Source organism: Haliaeetus albicilla, chromosome 19, assembly GCF_947461875.1.
Source record: "Haliaeetus albicilla chromosome 19, bHalAlb1.1, whole genome shotgun sequence".
NCBI classification, from domain to species: Eukaryota; Metazoa; Chordata; class Aves; order Accipitriformes; family Accipitridae; genus Haliaeetus; species Haliaeetus albicilla.
In genome coordinates, this window is record NC_091501.1 from 2,191,564 (window position 1) to 2,211,637 (window position 20,074).

A 20,074-nucleotide genomic window follows, 5' to 3' on the forward strand; every position below is an offset into this window, starting at 1 on the left:
GTTTCATGCAGGCTGTGTAAAACTCTTGAAATTGATTTTTCAGAAACACCTGCTGGGAATAAATGATGGATCTTGGTGACTTTGCAAATTCCTTCCAAGCCTCCTCTCTGCCAGCTGAGCAGGAAGAGCTGCTCCTTCATTTGCCTGCTGCGTGGGGCTTCCAGCTCCTCGGATGGGAGAAGAAAAAGTAGGGAAGAAGGGGAGGGTAGATCAGGGGTATGGGGTACTGTCCTGTTGCCTCTATCCTGTGTTGGTCTTGCTTCCATTTTGAGTGTTTTTGAGGGATCAGAATGAAACTGGACTTTTTCCCCTTCTAAACCTTGTTTTCTGTAAGAAAGGAATGTTGCCTACGTGGAAGACAACACCCAGCTCCCCGTGGTGCCTTGGCTCCACCGAGTGCGTGGCCTCGCCGCGGTGGAGGCAGCGGAGCCGTGATCTGGCTGGGTTCAGGAGGGATCGCTGTGTTTCGAATAGGAGCTCTGTTTTGGGACAGGAAGGAAAGGCACTGCCATTTTTGGGAGGTATGGGGCAGCAGCTCTGTTTCGAAAGAAGAGGGCAAGTGCCCTTCTAAAGAAGCAGGAGAAAGTCTCGTCAAGCAGTTTGCTTGCATATTAGAGCTTTTTAGGGCTTGGTTTGGGGCTTTTTATGGGGTTTTTGAGGTTTTTTTTTTCTTTAGATTGAAAATCCCTTCTTCTGGCTTGAGTAGAGGGTACAGCTTTGGTTTCCAACACCCACACCTATGGGGTTTTTTTGTTGTTGTTTTTTTTTCCCCAGAGTTTTTTTGGGAAAAAAGCTGCCGGGGACACACACACCTTCCTGAGGGCAGTCCTGCCCTTAACCGGCCTGGACCGGGAGTGTTAATTGCTGCCGGAGCTCAGCAGCCTGGGTTTGGGGCAGGAGCTCCGCCAGCGCCGAGCGCTGCCCGCACCCCGTCCGGCGCGGTACGGCCCCTTTAAGAGCCGAGCGGTTACGTCACCCTCTTCTCCCACCGCCCCGCCCTCCCGCCCGCGCGGCGAGTGGGCGGGGCGCGTAGTGCCGTGCGCAGGCGCGGAGGGCCGGGCTGGGCCCGGCGTCGCCATGGGCTCCTGAGGGCCCGCAGCGCCTCCGCGCCGGTGCCGGCGCCCGCCCGCCCGCGGGGCAGCGGGGCAGGGCCCGACCCGACCCCCTCCTCACCTCGACGGGCTGGGCTGAACCCAGCTGAGCTCCGCCCGCCGGGAGGTAAGGCGGTGGCGGGGGTAGGGTGGCCGCGGAGCCGGCAGAGCGGGGGCGGTTGTGGGCGCGAGGGGCGGGCCTGAGGGGGCCGCGCTGGCCCGGGGGGAGGGGGGGGGGCTCGGTAAGGCCGCCCCCAACTCACCTTACCGCTCCCAACTCACCGCCCCCAACTCACCTTACCGCCCCGTATCGCCCCGCTGTGGTCGCCACCTCCAGTCCCGTGTCCCCACCCCCCCCAATCCCTCCTCCCCGTTCTCCGGTGTGCCCCCCCCTCCCTTCCCCTCTGTGCGGCCTCCGCCGTTCCCCCTCCACGCACGCAGCCCCCACAGCCTGCCCCCCACCACGCACATTCCCCCCGCGTGGCCTCCATACGTACACACGCACCCCCCCCCGCACCTCCCCATAAGTTCCCAGTGCAGCCCCCACCATCCCCCCCCTCGATGCAGCCCACGCAATTCCCCACCCACAACGTCTCCCTGCTGCAGCCCACCCAATCTCCCCACGCACGCGTTGCCCCCGCACAGCCCCCACGCCCCAGGGTTTGGTGGGCATCAGGTTTGTGTTCGCTTTGCCTCTGGTTCACGCTGGATGGACTGACAGACACCGGGTGTGTGTGCGTGTGCGGTAGGTGTGCGAGGAGGCTGTTACTGTACCCGTGTGCTCCTGTATCGCAGGTGAGTTGCGGTGGGTCTTGTTTGGATGCTCACAGTGGCTTGAAATTTCAGTTGCTCCGTGAGGGCTAATTCAGTCTCGGCAACTGCGACGTGTAGTGGAAGGAGGGTTTTGGAAGAATGTGTGCGTGAGTGGGTTCTGATGAATTGTGATCCGGGAAGGGGACTGGAGTGGTTTCAGGGACAGCTCTGTGAAAGCTGCCTGGAATGCCACGAAGCTGTCAAGAGTGGGAGGAGGAGGAGTGGGAAATCTAGATGAAATGCTGAACATGGTTCCCCCTTACAGAAAGTTTGAAATTGTTCTTGCCACATAAGGAGCTTGAGCAGGAGTAATTATTGAAGACATCGACAGGCTTCCCCAGAGGGAAGACTGTTTACCTCCGTTGAAGAGAAAAATAGAAGGTATTGATCAATAATAGAGCGAAGGCTAACAGGATGAATAGAGATGTCTGTTTCCTATCCTGCAAGGAAAAGACAACAATCAATGAAAATGTAATAAAGCATACATACTGCTAACAAAGACTTGGCTTTTTTAACACAATAGTTAACTGTTCCATTGAACTTGTGTTGCTGGAAGTTACCCTTGAGTCTGAGAGCTTAGCAGCCTCCTTAAAAGGGATCGGAGATTTCTCTAGAAGTGTTCGTGTTATTCGGGTTCCTAATACTAAAGGTTTGTGTTTGTATGGTACTTCAGGAAAAAATGACCTCTCACACTTTTAGGATGTTGGCTGAGTACTAAACAATAGGGCTTTAGGGAGAGCTTTTCTTATGGTGAAGGTATTCCACAAAGGCCTACTTCAGGCTTTTTTTCACCATTGTCCCCAGGAAAATGGGCTTGGAATCTGCTCTGGTCTAGTGGAGCAGTTTTTAAGTCCTTAATACCATCATTGTTATGGTTGCGCTGTAAACCTTAAGTGGCATGTGTGCAGCAGGTGGCTACCTCTGCATCTGGAGCAGAAGTGATTCAGTCTTGCTGTAAAATGATCAGGAAAGCATTGCTGCTGAAGTCAGTGTTTCTAACCAGTTCGGTGGTGTGGAAAGATGTTTTTCGTTGTGTTCTGCTCAGGTCTCTGCAATCCGTTCAGAGTGCTGAACAGGTTGTGTTTTGGAAATGTGGGGCAAGCGGAAGAGTGCCTCCCAGTCACTTGGGCATCTTTTGTACTTTTATTTGTCTGTCTCCTTGGGACACGTGGCAGTTAGAAGGGGAAGGTCCTTAGACGTGCACAAGCTGGTCAGAAAATAAAGTTCAGCGTGACTAGCTGGTTTGGCATAACGAAAGCATTCTGAGCTGGATGGTTTCTAACGATTTGACAGAATCCAGCTAGAAACCCGCCTTGTTCTCTGTCAGCTGGTTTGCCTGTTTGCTGGTAGCAGGCTGGGGGATGAGCTTTTGCTCAGTTGTGGGATTAGGGTTCTTTTCTTCTTGTGGATAAAGGAGGGGTGGGTTGTTTGGTTTTTTTTTTTTTTTTCCCCCAACTCAAAATAACTTTTAAAACACCTTTCTCCCCACTAAAAATGTCAGTCCCTTTCTCTATTCAGTTCTACTGCTGAGTTAACTAAAACATCTAATAATCATGTTTTGACTCAAGACAACAACCTTTTAATTTCCGTGTGATGGAACTTACCCTTCATCCCTCCTCCCTTCCTGTTTTGGGTCTGTGTTTAATTGGCTTATGTTTGCAGCGATGGAGATGAGCTCCTGCCTGCTCCTTCTAGGAGAAGTGCCTGTTTCATTTTCCAGCAGCTCAAAGGATATCTTTAAGCTCTTGCAGCAATGGCTGGTGGGAGCAGTGAATTCCTCAGGAGGTATTTGCTTTTTGGTCCTAATTGCTTCAAGAGCCCAGTGTTGCATTGTTCAAAGTATTGAAGGTTGAGGTAAAATATGAAGTTGCAAATCAGACTTGTTGATTCTGAAGGGCTGCTGCTGTGACTAGTTTTCACAGGGTTTTCAGGCTAAAATTGAGGAAACCAAGATTATAAAGCAGCAGTAAATGTACAGGTTGGGCTGTCTGCAGAATCAAAAGGATAGTACAGCCTCAGAGAAAAATTGCACTTAACCTTTGTACAGTAGAGCCTTCCTAGGACAAGACTGCTGCTAGCTGTCTGTGTAACAAAGCTGCTGCATGTTATTTTGAACAGCCAGGGCTGGGGACAGAAGCTTTTCTCTGTTTCAGACCTTGTGATTGATGGCACTCGTTGAGGCCCTGGAAAATTGAGGTGGTGTAGAGAATAGCGTCGTGTTTGGGTTTTGTGTGCTGACTTGCCCATCTGTTCGCTTGAAGCGGTGCGTGTGTTGTGTGCTGTTCTCGCTTCTTCCCAAACTCTTTGGGGTTTGCTTTCTTGTGGTGGCAGAGCGGTTTCCTGCCAAAACATTGCACCCTACCAGAACACTTGGGGCTCTGAAAGCAGTTTGACACTGTGATAAGATGGATTAAAACACTTAGCTAAAATAACTGTAAAAGATGATAGCGCTTGGACTGGAAGCACCCTTTTGAAAAGGTTTTTGGTGTTTCTTCTTTCTTTTTCTTTCTTTTTAATTCTCCCCCCGCCCCACCCCTTATGGACTACTTTGGGAGAGAGCAACTGGACGTGTTTTCAGAGCAGCAATTCCCCGGGAAGGGTTTGAAGGTGAAATTCTGCCAGCTGAAGCACTGAGCTGCAGCCACCCTCCAGAGGTCTTGCCGCAGAGTCTTCCTCCTCTAGGAAGAGGCAGGGGACTGGAGTACTTGCTTATAGCCAGGCTCTCTGTAGTCTTTAAAAATCAACTCAACCTCTGTGGGGTTTTTGTTTGTCATGGTGTAACATGTCTGGGAAGGCAACAGAGCAAGCTGTGTCCGCGAAAATGCAGTGTATAGGCAAGCTGCCCAGGAACCTTGCTTTATCTGGGTGTGACTAGGTCTTTATAGACCCTGAGGGGCATAATTTACAGGAAACCTGAAGAGGGAAATAACTTACATGCTCTACAGGCAGCATTGAATATCCTTTAACCCATAGAGTACCTGGATATTTGTCTCCCCACCCTCAAGTCTGTCTCTGGATTGAAAGGATGGGAATACTGCTATTATCTTACAGTCACAGTGGCTGGGAGTCTGATGATACTGACAGGATCAGCTATTTGAGAATGTTGTATAATGGAGAGTGACAAAGAGCGTAGAGAGATGGTGTCATGGCCTCAAATTTTTTGTGTCTAATCCGAAAGCGTTCCTCTCTGCCTGGGTATGTTCTACATCCGGCCCCTGATCAACTCTGTGACAAAAAGGTAAAAAAAACCTGTCTCTGGTTCAGCAAAGAAAATGATTGCAACATGTCATCTTGTGCAGCAGTGAGGCTTTGAGAAAGAGATGAGATGAAATAATACCTTAAAAGCTGACCTTGCTGGCCTGTTGTTCCCTCCCCAGGCTGTGAAACATGACATGGATGCTATTGGAGGCTGCTGAGCTGATTGCTTGGGAGCTTGCAGTTGCCTGGTCATCTCCAGCACAGATACAGCCCAGGCAGCAGTAATGTAAGTAGCTGTGCCTCTGTCCAGGTTACTTAAAATGAACCTGGACAAGCTGGTCACCTGAGGAGGCAGATTAGAAGAGAGTGAATTTCTTTTCATGGCTCACCACATCTTGCCTCCTTGCCAGTTTTGCTAGGAAGGGCTGGTTAGTGGTGGGTGAAGCTATTTGCAGCTAATTGTCCCATGGGAGCTGGGAGTGACTTCTCCTCCTCCAAACTCTCCTGACTTTCAGACTTTCTTTCCCCTGTCCCAGTGGCTTTGTGATGGCACTGATTTTACAGCAGAATTTTAAGCTAGAAGTTGTTCATATAAATTCTCATTTAGGCAACTTCATCCAACTAGGTAATTTAATGTTACAGTGTCTGGAAAAATTGGGTTGAAGTTTTCTCTTTTTTTTATTTTAAGCACACACCCTCTCAGGTGGATGCTTGGTGTGCCGCTTTCTGTATAGAGAAAATGCATTGCTGTTTCAGACTTCTGGGATAGAGAGTGGGGATTTCATAATCGCCTCAAACTGTGTTTTAGTAGCTGTTGGCATCTGTCAGCCTCTAACAAACAGTATTGGCAACTTCTCTGCAAACCTCTGTGGTCAGCTTTGGTGCTGAGTCAGGAAAGGGTGAGCAGCTTCTAGCCGCTCCTGTGGTGTAAGTAGCCTCTGAAAGAGGATGCTGGGCAACGTTTTCCTTTCTGATGCTGTTTCTACTTGCTGTGCTTTAGCCAGCAAGGGTGAGAATGGTTTCCTCCCCCAGGCATTGCTCTCTGCCTGTGAGCTCCCAGAGGTAACTTTTCTGTAAGGAAAATGCTGTGCCTGGGCTCATTCTTTAACTAGCAAAGCTGTAATACTGATGTGTTTAAGGCTTGGCATTTTTGTGTGGGCAGGAACTCTCCTCTCCCAGGAGTTCAGGAATACAAAGCTCCTAATTCTGCTTCTAAAAGTTTGCATCTGTAGGATTTTTATTTTTCTTGATGGAGTAGCAGGGCAGGAGAGAAGTGTGGAGAGGGCAGTGTTGAACAGGACTAATGAAATTAGGAGTTGGTGATTTTTGGAATTAACAAGAGGATGTTTGTATATTATGTCCAGAGTTTAAAAAAAAAAAAAAAGCAACAACCCACAAACAAAAATAAGCTGATCATATGTTGTTTTAGCAATAACAGAATGGCTTCATATTGAGTGGCTTTGGGTGCTTTGTTGAGAATCGCTGTTTTTACTTCTGCAGTGCTCATCACTGCTACATATTTGCATCAGAGAATGATTGCTAGGGAAGTCAGATGTGCCATCTCCCTCGTATGCATCACTGCACAGTTGCCTAGGCTTGTGATAAGATGTCTGGCTTCTTCCAGCACATTTACTTGCTAAATTTAAGTATGGATCTGATCTGATTGATTCTGTATGTTATATTTTGTGTGGAAAAATATGCTCCAATATGAAAAAACCTCCCTTTGTGTGTGACTGCCACAAGTTCACTGGCTTTAGATCCTGCTGTAGAGTTTGACTTCTGGCTCTCCTTAGAGTAACTGTATACCCTGTGGCAACTTTAAACTGTTGCCTCCTCTGTCTTGGTGCTTGGAGGTGGGGAGGGATGAATGCAAGTGGTGGTAGAATAAGTTCTGATTTGACTTTGTTCTTGAGTATGTGGAAAATGAAATGCAAACTTCCTCTGTCATGCCAGACGCAAGCGTTTACAACACATCCTTTTTCTTGTTGTCTCTTTCCCCTCTGCCAGTTGCAGAATATCTTTGTAGTATTTCTGTGTTTCTCCCCTGGGAGCAGGGGGCTTGACTAGTTTGTGTGGAGTGGGGCTGCTGGGAATATGGGAAAGGGATGCAGCGCATGGCCCAAGTGTGGTTGAAGGAGCGGTTGGAAGGTTGGAGAACATCCCCTCTCCTCCTCTCCCTCCCCCTTTCTCTTTTTCCTCTCCCCTTCCAAAAAAGGCACTGGATGTTGGATGTTGACCTATCACAATGTGGGTCAGTCCACAAAAAAAAAAAAAAAAAAAAAAGGGAGGAGGAGGAGGATGGGGGGAGGAGGGCTGTGTGAGTACAGCGGGACAACAGAAATTAATAGAGCAGAAAAAAACTCTGGAAAGAAGAGTGCACGGCTCAGGGTAAAAGGGTTTTATTGTTGATTCTGAGTTTTTAAATGGGTGCATGGGGAGGGGAAGCTGTTCTCTCTTCAGATGACTGTGTGTGGATTAGCAAAATGGGTGGGGGCTGTGTGAGCTGGAAGTGGAGAAGACTTTTGTGGTATTCTCAGAGTTTAATTTCCTTAAGACGAGAAAAAAAAGTTGCATGGCCTTGTTGAAGGTTAAATTGTTTGTGTGTATGGTATGCTTTTATATGTACGTAGGCATGTGATCATCTCTTGAATATGGCTTAGTGGGTGTGTACCTTGCCCTGTGGTTTGGTCCTCTTAAGTGCCTGACTCCTCTACCTTCTGCTTCTCAGGCTAATGGTCTTCCTGCTCTGCGCATGCTGACGCTACTGGTTTTATGTCCCAGTGACACTTTTCTCTTTTTTCACTGACTGTACAGATAGCTGTTGTGAAAATTGTGACCGGGCAAAATGTCTTCAGCATTCAGACTGCTTTCTCCTCTGGAGAAATAACATTGTGAAGAACTACATTTGGATCTGAATTTGCTGTGCAGAGAGAGAAGTGCATTAAGCTGATATGAAGTGCAGTAACTGTAGATTCAAACACCGCGAGTTTTTGTAAATCTTGTTGAATGCCTGTCTTCTAGCTGAGCACAGTATTGCTCATGTGTGTTTGGAGTTATGTATACATGTGTGCCTGTGTATGAAGTGCGTGTTGTGAGGAGACTGTTGCTGACTTCGTGTTAAGAAAGCTTGGCCCAGCATGAATAGTAAAATGTAAATGAGTTGCACTAGCAAAAATTGCGTGCAGATCACATACTTAACTCACAGGTTGTTTTGGGAGTGCTACTGGAGAGCTTAAAAATGCACTGTTGGGACCTTGTCAAGTCTCATAGCTAAGTAAACTAGATGCCACCCCAGAGAGCAAAAGCAATTTAAGAAGTAATACATCTAAAGCATTTGATTTTCTTTTATTGCTATAATTGATTTGAGCTGCACCAGTGACTGTCTTACTGTATAGCGTTACGATATTTTTGTGCTGAGACTCTACCTCATCCTTTTCCTACCTTTTGCCAGATCAGTTGGTGATGCCATGCCTTTGAGGGTTGAAAAGACCTTAAATCAATTATGAATATGCAATATATACCTAGCACAATGGAAAGAGTTGATCCTGTCTGGCAATTCTAGGCATTCTTATAATTAAAATAGTCTAAAATAAATTTTGAACCATTTTGTGCTGTGTTTCTGTACTCCTTGTAAGTCTAGGGCATGTTCTGAAAACCATAAAGCTCCTGCTTTCACTAATGTAAAGCTCTTGCTTGTGTCCTAGTAGATGCAGAAAGTTCAGACTTAAAATCATCCACTGCATGACACTTCTGCATTGGTCTTTTGGGGTCCAGAATAAGGATAATTTAATGGAGAAACTCTTGGAGGAATAAGAATTTAAGAGGGGTGTGGAAAATGGTTTTGTGGTATCTTAAGAAAAAGAAAGTTCAGCATGGTGGATATTTAACACTATCGTAAGTGTGGAGTAGGTTTTAAGGAGGAACAATTTCTTGCCTTGTAGCTTTCCAGGAGAACCTTGCAGCCAGGTCACGCATGTTTTGTTGGATCATGTCTTGTACAGCAGGAGGCTTAGTTGTTAAGACTCTTTCATGGGATAGCTTTGTGTATCATTCGTTGCTCTCTCAGCAGTTTAGAAATGAAATACTTTTAGCCTCGGAGGAGATGATCTATTTTAAAAACAGAGATTGTGTTTGCAGATGGCAGAGAACAGCTTCAGAGTCATGTTGTTTAGGGTGCTTTGCGTACCGACACCAGGGCAAAGTGAGCGTGCTTTTGCCAGCAGCACAACGGAGTGGGTCTTGCTCAGAGCAGGCAGCCTGCTCCTCCTTTACTAGACTCTGTAATTGAATATGTGTTCAGAAGTACCCCTAGGAACTGAAGAACCAAGCTTGAACATTTCTTTCCTCCTCCTACACTGCTTTTGTTGCATCAGAAATAGGGTTTACGTATTTATGTTTGTAGCTCCTCCTCAGTGGTGAAATTTTCCATTTTTGGCTTGCGTAAAGGCATGAAGTTTTTTATTTTCACTTGTGCCACATCCCTTCTGTTTACTGTTCTGAGTTTATTTTTGGTGGAAGAAGCTGCCATGTTAATGTTAGAGACAGAAGGCTGCCTGTTTCCAAAAGATACAGGAAGGGCGATCTGCTCCTGATTGAGAATTACTGTGCTGCTGTTTTTCTGTGGACGCAGGCCCTGGGGACACATCCACACTAGCTTTACATCGGTGTCCCCATGCAGGTTGGAGCCCCTTCCCTATCAAGAATCTTGGTAACAGTGTTTTGCGTCTCTAGGTTTTTATCAGGATAGTTATCTTGATATAAACAGCACATGCTTTGCCTTACTTTCTTTTCTCCTCCTTGCATTGAGAGCAGACCCTAAGACTCCTGAAGTACTTTCAGAAGATCTATTAGGTAAGTTTCAGCTGGTACTAGCTTGGTGTTTAAGCTAATGCCCTAGCAGTACAAGGTCCTGTCTTGCTCTAATGTGCATAACTTGTAATGGCATCTGGGCAGGAACACGTAACAGCTCATTGGGGACGGGGGCGTCACCTCTGCCTTCCACGTTTGGAGTTGTCGGGTATAGACTTCATGCAGACCTAAGCACTGTCCAGATCTCATGCAGCCCACATACAGGAATCGTACCAGCTGATCCAAGTTTCCTGCAGCCATCCTGAACTACACCTAAGCCTGCGTCCGAAAGCCCTGTGTGTTTACCCAGATGTACTTATCTGTCTGCGTGTTTCCATTTTCCAAAGTTTGGTGCTTTTCCTGGCTATCCGTTCTCCTGGTCCTGTTTGGCATGTGCTATATTGCAGGTTACCTCCGGGGGGAGCAAGGTAGTCAGCTGGAGATGGGGAAAGCTTCAAGAGTGAAATTTAGAGTGTTGAAATGTTTTCCTTTGATATATTTAGGAGAGCCCTCCAGAGAGGGAGAATAGGTGTGAAAGTAACTTTACTCTCCCTTGAAATGGAAGCAATGAGGTGGAGGTGAAAGAGATGGGCAGAGAAAACAGGATATGGCAGAAGAGTAAGGAAGTCTTCAAAATTTATTATGCGTTAGATTGGTTTGGTTTGTATTGCATTGGTAATTCAGGTTTCTAAATGTCCCTAATTTGCCATATGGTACTGTCAAGTGCCTTCCTCATGGTTTGGTACCTCGCGGTGCTGGGAACTGTACGGGCAGAGAACAAAAAGATGGTTGTCCCAAGGAGCTTAAAATGAGCAAGAAACAACAGAGAAATACAGCCAGCTGGGAGGAGTACACAGAAAAGAGATCACAGCCAGTAGCCTAACCATTGTCAGATTGTTGCACAGCTGGAGTAGCAAAGTGGGAGAATGGAGAAAATGGAGTTGAATATGAAATAGCTTTGTGGCTGTCGGAAGGGACGTTTTTCCCTGGGTGTGAGAGGAAGCAGGAAGGTATGTGTTGTGGCACTGACATGGGCTGTGGTGGAGGTAGGTGTCCAAGAAACAAGTATCAAAACACGTTCGCTGCCTCAGGTAAGAGGGAAGCTGCTCACACCAGGGTGCTCGATCTGTAGCTTGTCAAGGCAGTGTGTTTGCTGTGACGTGCCTCCAGGCACCATCTTTGCTGGAAGCCTGTTCTAATGATGTGCCGGGCTTGTGTCCCACTGCATGATGGGGAAGAGGCATCTCAGAAACAAGGCCTATTAAGAGAGTTGCCATAGCCTGCCCTCGTGATGCTCTTTTTAACAAGGCAAAAGAGGAGCTAGCAGTCTCTGAGCTGGTGGTAGTGAATGAGTCAAAATCCACTCACCTCGTTAAGGCTCTAATCATCTGTGCTATTATCTAGTTCTTAAATATATTACAGAATTGCTCTTACATCTTCAGCTTCTTGCATACAGTAGTCTTTCATCATAGCTTTGTGCACTGCTTATACCTGTCACTGTAGCAATGGTGTATGGGAGTTTAGGAGATTAGAAGGGATAATTTGGAAGACATATGTTAATTTTGCAGATTAGGGGAGTACAGTGTTCCTTCGTGTTTCACTAGCAAGGGTAATGAACTGCAAGCTGATGCTTACAACCACTAAAAAGCATCAACTGATTAAAAAGTTGTCCTCAGGGGCAACCCTGAGGAAGAGGGGGGTACTCATGGGTGAAGTGGACTGGGGTTTGGGGTAGGAGAAGTGGAGCCCTGGTTAAGAAACTTTGTATATTTTCTTCCAGAACACAGTGGTGGAAAGAGTTACTAGTTTCAATGACTGTGTCAATTAAAGGGGATTAGGCAAAGAATGATGCATAATCATGTAATTAATGACAGTTGATGTATAATCACAAGGGGGCAGTGTTAAGGTTACATACACAACTGGAACTTGTAAGTGTCCTTGTTTCTGAATACATAACCCTCGTCACGTCAAAATGCTTGTTGATCACTTTTTGCTGTTTCAGCTTCTTTTAAAATGAGTGCAGAATAAAGCAGAGGAATTCCCTTTAAGATCTTCAGTTCTGCTGACGTTACCCGCACTGCATTTGGGTCTGTGCTGTTGGTGCGGTTTGATTAGCTGGAGTGTGGAGCTCCAGGTCCTGTCCCTCCTGCCACTGGTGGTCTGCAGTAGAGATCTCCTCCGCCATGAACTTTAGGAAGGGCTTAGCAGCTTCCTCTCTTGCATAGCTCCCAAACTGCGCTGGGAAGTGCAGGATTGCAGCTGGCTGGACTATTTAGAGCTAAGTTAACCACAGGTGCATCTGCTCTGATTTCATTTTAGATGTACCCTTTGTGAGCTTAGTGGAAGTACTGTCAGCACTGTGAGTGTTCAGTCGCTTCAGAAGTCACTTGGGTAGAAACCCCTTTCTTCTTAAAGCAATAAAAAACTTTGCTACCTTGTGACATCTCTATCCAGCTTTCATCTCTCCAAATTTTTAGATAGAGTATAGATAATGTAATGTGTGCGCGTATGCTTTGAAACTCAAAACTTAACAGTTATATTTCCTGTACTGATCAGGACTGGAAAGGAATTACCCTTCAGTACGTGCAGTTATGGAAAGCTGTAACTCAGAGCAGGGATATTTTGGAAAAAGAACGACTGGAAAGAATGAAGAAAAGCCAAGTTTGATGATTATTTTGTAAATTAAACCATAACAGTTTTGCAGCTCCCTCTATAGCAAGATAGTATCTGCTTAAAAAAATCTGGATATTTCCCAGCATTTGTATTTGTTCTCTTCCCCCTGTGGAAGAAAGCAGAAATGAGGTGGAATGTGGCGTAAGTAACATCAGAGTGCCATGTACCACTGGTGCAAGTGTGTGGTTTGGAAAAGCATGTGCTGGAGGGGCCGTTTGCACACCTTAGTGTGCATGTGGAAATTATTTGCTTCTGGCCCTCTGTTTTCACTGAGTGCCTGTTTCCTGATTTGTGCTGTGGCTTCAGGTGAAGCAAGGCTGGGGCAGTTCATCTGTGGATGTATGTTCTCTTTTGTGTGACCTGTCAGTAAATGACAGACGTGTCCTTCCCTGCTGCAGCTGTAAACTGTGGTGATGGATAGTTGGTCTTTCTAAAGCCCCTTCCATCTGCTGATCTTAAAGGCCTGCATAAGAGCTACGTCTTGCACTTTTACAGAAAGGGTATCCCAAAAACTATTAGGAGGTTATCAGAAGGAGGCAATATTATGCTGTTCCCCTTGATAACCGTGTCTTTACTACAACTGCATCAGAAGCAGCTCTTCTAGTGGATAGAACCAATGGCTGCCTGCTTGTGATCTTGGTTTAAGTGCATTATCTTCCTCCAATCCGGAGGTCACATTAGAGCCTGCTTACAACCAAATTGAAAATAATAGCTGTTTTAGATCTTAGACCTTCAAGAATTCGTTCCATTGAAAGAAAATAGCTTTTCATCCAGGAAATGACCAAGGGTCATGCTGCTTTGAAATCTTGCATATCCTTGTGTTCTGGGTGTGTTTTCATGGGTCAACTGGCTTTTAAAAGCCAATCAGGTTAAATTCATGTCATGTAGAAAACAATGCTAAGTTAGTAGAATTAATGACAGGCTGGCTAAATGTACCGTGCCATATGATGTTTGATAAAAGCATCACTTTCATGTTCTTCTTTCTAGCAAGGAGAGCTTTTAGCACATATCCTTCCAGTGAAGGTGATTTGGGCTGAGTGTGGTTTTCAAAATGGCAGTAGGAGAGGTGGGGATTGTTTGCTGGATGCTCTTCTTTCCCCCTTGCTGTGCAGTGACACTTTGCGGTGCATATTCTCTTGCCTGCTGCTTCTTATTCTGCTGCCTTCCAGATGAAACCGTAAGACTAAGACTCTGGCTTTTCAGGACATTGCAGAATAGCCAGTGCTTTTGTGGAAAGTAGAGCTGTTAACTTAAGTGTGCCTGTTATCTTCCAGTATGGATGGTTGTCCTGGTTTTGGCTGGGATAGAGTTAATTTTCTTCCTGGTAACTGGTATAGTGCTATGTGTTGGGTTCAGTATGAGAATAATGTTGATAACACACTGATGTTTTCAGTTGTTGCCAAGTAGTGTTTAGACCAAGTCAAGGATTCTTCAGCTTCTGATGCCCAGCCAGCAAGAAGGCTGGAGGGGCACAAGAAGTTGGGAGGGGATACAGCCAGGACAGCTGACCCAAACTGGCCAAAGGGGTATTCCATACCATGGGATGTCATGCCCAGTATATAAACTGGGGGGAGTGGGGCTGGGGGGAATCGCTGCTTGGGAACTACCTGGGCATCAGTTGGCAGGTGGTGAGCAATTGCATTGTGCATCACTTGTTTTGTATATTACAATCCTTTTATTATTATTACTGTCATTTTATTATTGTTATTATTATCATTATTAGTTTCTTCCTTTCTGTTCTATTAAACTGTTCTTATCTCAGTCCATGAGTTTTACCTTTTTCCTTCCAATTCTCTCCCCCATCCCACCAGGTAGGGGGGAGTGAGTGAGCGAGCAGCTGCGTCGTGCTTAGTTGCTGGCTGGGGTTAAACCATGACAATGATTTAGATACTTCCTTCTGATCTCAGGTGAATGCTGCATTCATCTTGTTTTTAAATATTTTTATTGCAGAAGGGTGGTGACAATGGCTGTGGCAGTGTTTCATGATCTCAGGGAGGCTGTGTTGTGAGTGGCAGAGAGGTTCTGGAGTACCACATGATTGTTGTATCACGAGGGGTGGCAGTGGCAGACTTACCCGGGTCCTGTTCGTAAAGCATGTGAGCAGCCTGGTGAAAGGCATGTGAGAGATGCTAAGTACTGTTGCTGTTATGCTTCTGAGTCCTTCAGCTGGGTTCAATTGCTTTTTGGTTCTCTTCCTTGACAGGTCTTGGCTTGTGGGCGGCTCTCTAGCAATCGCAACTGGAACCTCACACCAAAAGGCACCATGATAGTGATGACTGACGTCACTGCAGCCCCCAGATTGGGGTCAACTGCCACCACTCCAGCTGTGGCTCCCAACTTCTCCTGGATGCCAGAGGATGGCAGCCCCACGGCTGTGGAGCAGCCAATATTTCTCATGACCACCGCTGCTCAGGCCATCTCAGGTTTCTTTGTATGGACAGCTTTGCTCATCACCTGCCATCAGGTAAAACCCTGTCACTTGTACTTCTCATCCTGTTCTTTTCCCCACATGGAGGAACACATATGATGCCCTGGCATATCTCTGCCAGATACAGCTGTGTGATGGGGATTTGCAAACTCCAGAGTGGTACCAGGACCTCTTCTTTGGGGTCTAATATATTATCTGTGCTGATCAAGGTGGCAACTTTTATTTGAAGGCCTTTTTCTGCCCAGGTTCAGACTGTTTCTGTAGTGTGAATGAAGAGGAAGCAAACTCTTTAAAGTTAGCAGGTGTAAAATATTTGGCCATCTCTTGAGTGTATGCAGAAAGGTGTATTATCTCAAGATATCCTTTCCCAGGTCTTGTAGCTGAATCTAGCCATTTTATTATTGTGTCAGCTGTTAGCTAAATGATCCTGGTCATCTGTTGTTTGACATAACTTCCTTTGATCTCCTGTGCCAGTAGATTCCACAGGCTGAACTCCGCTGCGGAAAGGAGTAGCAGGAAATGTTTTATTTCAATTTTTCTCCCCTCCCCTCTTTCTGGGGCAGATGTCCTGGGAGCCAGAACAAGTCAAGCCCTGCATCCTGTTCTGTACCTCTCTTTCATGCGGTTGTCATGTGAACTGAAAAACACAGTGGGGGAAATGCAAGCCCTGTTATTTATCAACCTGTGTTTTGTACCTGTTGGTCTGTAGATTCCAGAGTGATGACTAGGATCTAGAAAACTACAGCCTATTGATGGAGTACCGGGGCTAGTGAAGTTCAAAAATGGATTAGTCACTGATGAATAAGAGTAACACCTGCAGTTTCACCAGCTTGGGTAACAATTACAAGTTCCATGGATCCTCCTGCTTCAGAGCACAAATTGATTGCCTACTGAGGGTAGGAAGAGATCTTTCCTCTGCAGTATAGCATTACACACTTAGGCATTAATGCCTTTCTCTGGAGAAACCAATGGAGGTCAGTGCCAGAGAGACACTGTTGATTGAAATGCGCTGTTGTCCTGTTACAAGGCAGCAGTTTCTGTGCTCTTGTAGGCGCATGGATTGCAGGGCTCTTGTGACATCCCAAGGGCAAAGCTTAGAGTCATCTGAACTCCAGTGTCAGCTGTCCCTGTGCTGGGTGAGGTGTGTCACTGGGATTGTCACAAGGAAAAAATATCCCTAAGGCTTGTTAGTTTATTTTCAACCTGTTCTCCTCAGGAAATGAGGCTTTCGTGAGCTCCTTGTGGGACAGGGAAAGGAAACAGAAGTATTTTTGAGCCCTTCAGTAATTTTGGCCAGATCTGGCCAAGAGGCAGGGAAAGATGAGCAACAGACAACTGGGAAGAGACAATCCCCTGTCCCTTATGAGAGAAAAGTTAGAGCATCAATGTGTGCGTTATACCTTGGAGAATCCTCACAGCACCTACAAATGGAGGGTGAAGTTTCAGACAAATGCTTGCTCCTCTTCAGGTAGTAAAATCAGTCAGTCGTGAGGCATGTATGTAATAAACTAGCTGTTATTAATCCCAGCAGTTGGGTCAGCAGCTTGATGAGGGTTGTCGTACGGAGGCCTTGCCTCTGGAGAACGTGCCCTCTGCTGACTCCGTGGCCAACAGAGCGTACCTGCAACTCACGCCGAAGCTCTGGACGTGTTATTAGGCCATCGCAGGAGTAGTGCTCATCTTTAGGGTATGCTTGTGGTCAATACCTTTCCCAGGAGGTGGGTATTCTGTGAAAAAGCATTTTAGGTGTAGGATTTAATGATGGCTAACAAACTGTGAGCAGTGGGAGTGGGTAGGGTGGGGATGTTACAGTCCCCTCAGCCAGTGACTTAGGGGGATTGGCATGTGTGCAAGGAGTCAGGCAAAACAAGCGGTGTGGCTGCGTGGTTCCTTTGAGCACAGTGCATGAGCTTGATGCTCACTTGATGGACGACGCTTTGTGGCTGTGCTGTCACCGATGTGCAGAATGTCACTTTTTTGAGCAGGCGGGCTGTGGCTTATCAGCTCTTGGCAGTGCTGTGAAGGGCTCTCTTAGGTTGTTTCAGGTGAAAGTCTTGAAAGCATCCAAAACTGCCAAGAGAGTGAGAGTGTTTACAACGAGCATGCGCTTAAGTGCATGCTCCTTCCCTCTTCAGAGAAAAGCAGCCTGCAGTGTTGCAAATCGTAGGTACTTAAAACAGGGTAGCAGGAATATAGGAATGATAATTGGAAATAAAGGTATGAACAAAAGAATATGGTCGAGGCGGTGATAATAACAGTAAATTAATTCGCTGTAAGAAACTAGATTAGAAATGCCTCTGCTTCCTTTCCCTCCTCCTTCCCCCTCTCTGAAAACTAAGGGATGCTATGTCAATGCCATGTGATAATTGCAATTTTTCTTGTTGTTGTTGTTATGTTCATCACCTTGAGGCTGCTGGAGGCAATCAAGAGGTGATTTACTGCGTTTGTTTTTCCTGGCCCAATTGACTCTCCAGTTCTACTTTCTCCTCTCTACTCCATTTACCACTGATCCTGGTCTCCCCTCTCCGTCCTCTCAGATCTACATGCATCTTCGCTGCTATAGCTGCCCAAATGAACAGCGCTACATTGTTCGGATCCTCTTCATTGTGCCCATTTACGCCTTTGACTCATGGCTCAGTCTCCTGTTCTTCACCAATGACCAGTACTATGTTTACTTTGGCACAGTGCGGGACTGCTATGAAGGTAAGGAGATGTCAGATAAAAAATGGGGGAGGTGGGAAGCGTCTGCCCTGAGGGAACTTTTGCTTCTACTTGGGAACATGGAGAAAGCATCACTGTCACCTACTGAGACAAAGCTTTATGGTGTGCCTCACTGGATGACCATGGCTTGCTCAGTGACTGAAAAATCATAGACTCGTAGGATGGTTTGGGTCGGGAAGGACCTTTAAAGATAGTCTAGTGCAACACCCCTGCCATGGGCTGGGACATCTTTCACTGGATCAGGTTGCTCAAAGCCCTGCCCAACCTGACTTCTCTCGCTGGCCTCTGAACATGACAAGATATGTTGAGCCTTCCCTCCAACGTTCTGTAGAGACAAAGCTTATGATTTTCTTGGGTCCTTTGCTTCAGGAAGGTGCAAAGCCAAAAATCTGATTCTACCTGGGTGTTACAAAGCAAAGTATTAGTTAGCTCCTGGCTCTTCTAACAGCACTTACTCAGCAGCCAGACGCTTGCTTTGTCCTGTTTTCCTGGTGCAGTTTGTTAGCAACGTATTCTTCTGGTCCTATCCTGTGGCTGCTTGTGTGCTTGCACAGGGTAGCACAGCCACCATGTGCTGGGGTTGGTGAGGTGTAAAGTGCTTTGGAGTCCTGCAGGAGAGAGGGTACCATGTTCAAGATGAGTTACAGATTGGTTTGGTTTTGGTTATCTGTTGCAGATAATACCACTATTGTTACTGGGGTATTGCGTATTGTCTTGTATGTAAGGGAAACAGCTACTCCCCAATAAATGCTATCTAAACTTCCCTCCTGATCTCATCCAGAAAGAAGTCTCTACTCACCCAGCAGGAGAAGCTGCACTCTAGCAGTGTATTTTTGAGAACAGTTTATTGCCATACCCTTGTTAAATCATAACTCATTGGTGCAGTTGTTCTGGTGAGATCTGCATTGCAGAGATGTGCCCCTGGCCATGTGAAGAAGTTAATCAGCTGAAGGGACCAGCATGCCCTCCTTCACATCCACGACAATGCTCTGAGATGCAGCAGCAGATGGCAAGCAAACGTGCACACGTGATTCAGGAGGCATCTTTGTTTGGGCCTGGTTTTTTTTCCTTCCCTGCCCTGTGTGCGTGTGTAGGTCTAGCAGGAAGCCTGCTGCTCTGTAAAACTCCTCTCCTAGCAACAGCCAGTATCCCTCTGCCTCGCTTGCTCGGGGAGTTTGCAAACATCCGAGCGTCTGCTCAGGAGGCAGCCCGTGCTCCCACCTCAGCACATTGGGCTGTGTGGAAGACTACAGGTGGAGGTGAAAGCACCTTCGGTCAGCAGGTTCTCTCCCTCACTTTTTCTGGGGTTCGCTTCAAAACAGCCTTTTTGTTCTCTTCCTTCCCTTGCCATCTACCTCATCCTTTCTTTTTTGGGAAGGTTTTAGGTTGCAAAGTGGGGAGGAGCTCTGTTGGGGAATGGGGGGAGAAGACCCTACTAATAAATTTTGAAAGCTGTCTTGGGCCATTTATGGGCTGCGTTTCATAGAGTGCATTAGGAGGAGTGTATTTTAACATTGCTCTTTCATGTGACTCTGCTTCTGTAAAAAACTGGGTGTCAGTAACACTGACACAAGTAGATTTTTTTTATGTTGATGTCATGAGCACCATCTGATGAATGTGGATCAGGAATGGAAGAAGAGTTCTTTTGCTGGTGTGGTGAGCTTTGATAGTTAGCACTCATTTCTTTTGGGGGTGGAGGGGCAGATATTTCCCCCTGCCCTTTTTTTTTTCTTTTTTTTCTGCTTTTTTTTTGGTTTTGTTTTGTTTTCTTCCTCTGATGTCATCTCTTCCCTAGTGCTTGTGGAATGGGCAGCTGCTATTGTAATGACCACATCAGAGGGCAGGGGTCACTGGAGGACAACAGGAAAAGCTCAGATTTTCCTCTGGGTGCTGGGAGCTGTCAGCTAAGTTGCAGGAAAATTGCAGGCAAAAGGGGTTACCACAGTTATTTAAATAAGTTTTCCATGGTTGGTGTTTTAGCTCCTAATTAAGGCTTTCACAAAATCATTGCTGTGTGAACATACCTAACTTTGTTCAATAACAAGGATTACAGATGGAATAACAATATCCCAATTACATACATAGAAGCAGGTATACCACTGGCTTTTATGTGCTGTAGCATTCTTGCCAGCTAGGCATGTCTACAAGCCATAAATATAATGTTTTGAGACTAGGAGTGTTTTGGGGAGTGTTGAGTACATCTTTTCTAGGGCATAGTTTGGATGCTTGTAGAAGAATTTGAGTTGATGTCTGTCTCTGACTTTGGAAATTCATCCACGTGGGAAAATTGACCTCAGGTCTA

The 20,074-nt window shown here is 46.3% G+C and overlaps 1 protein-coding gene across 8 annotated transcripts in view; it reads left to right on the forward strand.

Moving 5' to 3' along the window:
- The first annotated feature begins 1,026 nt into the window (after positions 1–1,026).
- TMEM184B (transmembrane protein 184B) overlaps positions 1,027–20,074 on the forward strand; it is a 31,134-nt gene continuing 12,086 nt past the window's right edge. For 2 of the 8 annotated variants that reach the window (XM_069807256.1, XM_009921990.2), the window contains exons 1-2: positions 14,827–15,087; positions 17,589–17,754. In XM_069807256.1, the coding sequence (XP_069663357.1) occupies positions 14,887–15,087; positions 17,589–17,754 (367 nt within the window). In that variant the 5' untranslated portion in view covers positions 14,827–14,886. Of the gene's footprint in view, positions 1,219–1,793; positions 1,887–5,281; positions 5,389–7,316; positions 7,491–14,506; positions 14,531–14,577; positions 14,720–14,826; positions 15,088–17,588; positions 17,755–20,074 lie in introns of those variants that run through there. The other 6 variants (XM_069807258.1, XM_069807257.1, XM_069807260.1 and 3 more) reach the window with 6 other exon arrangements.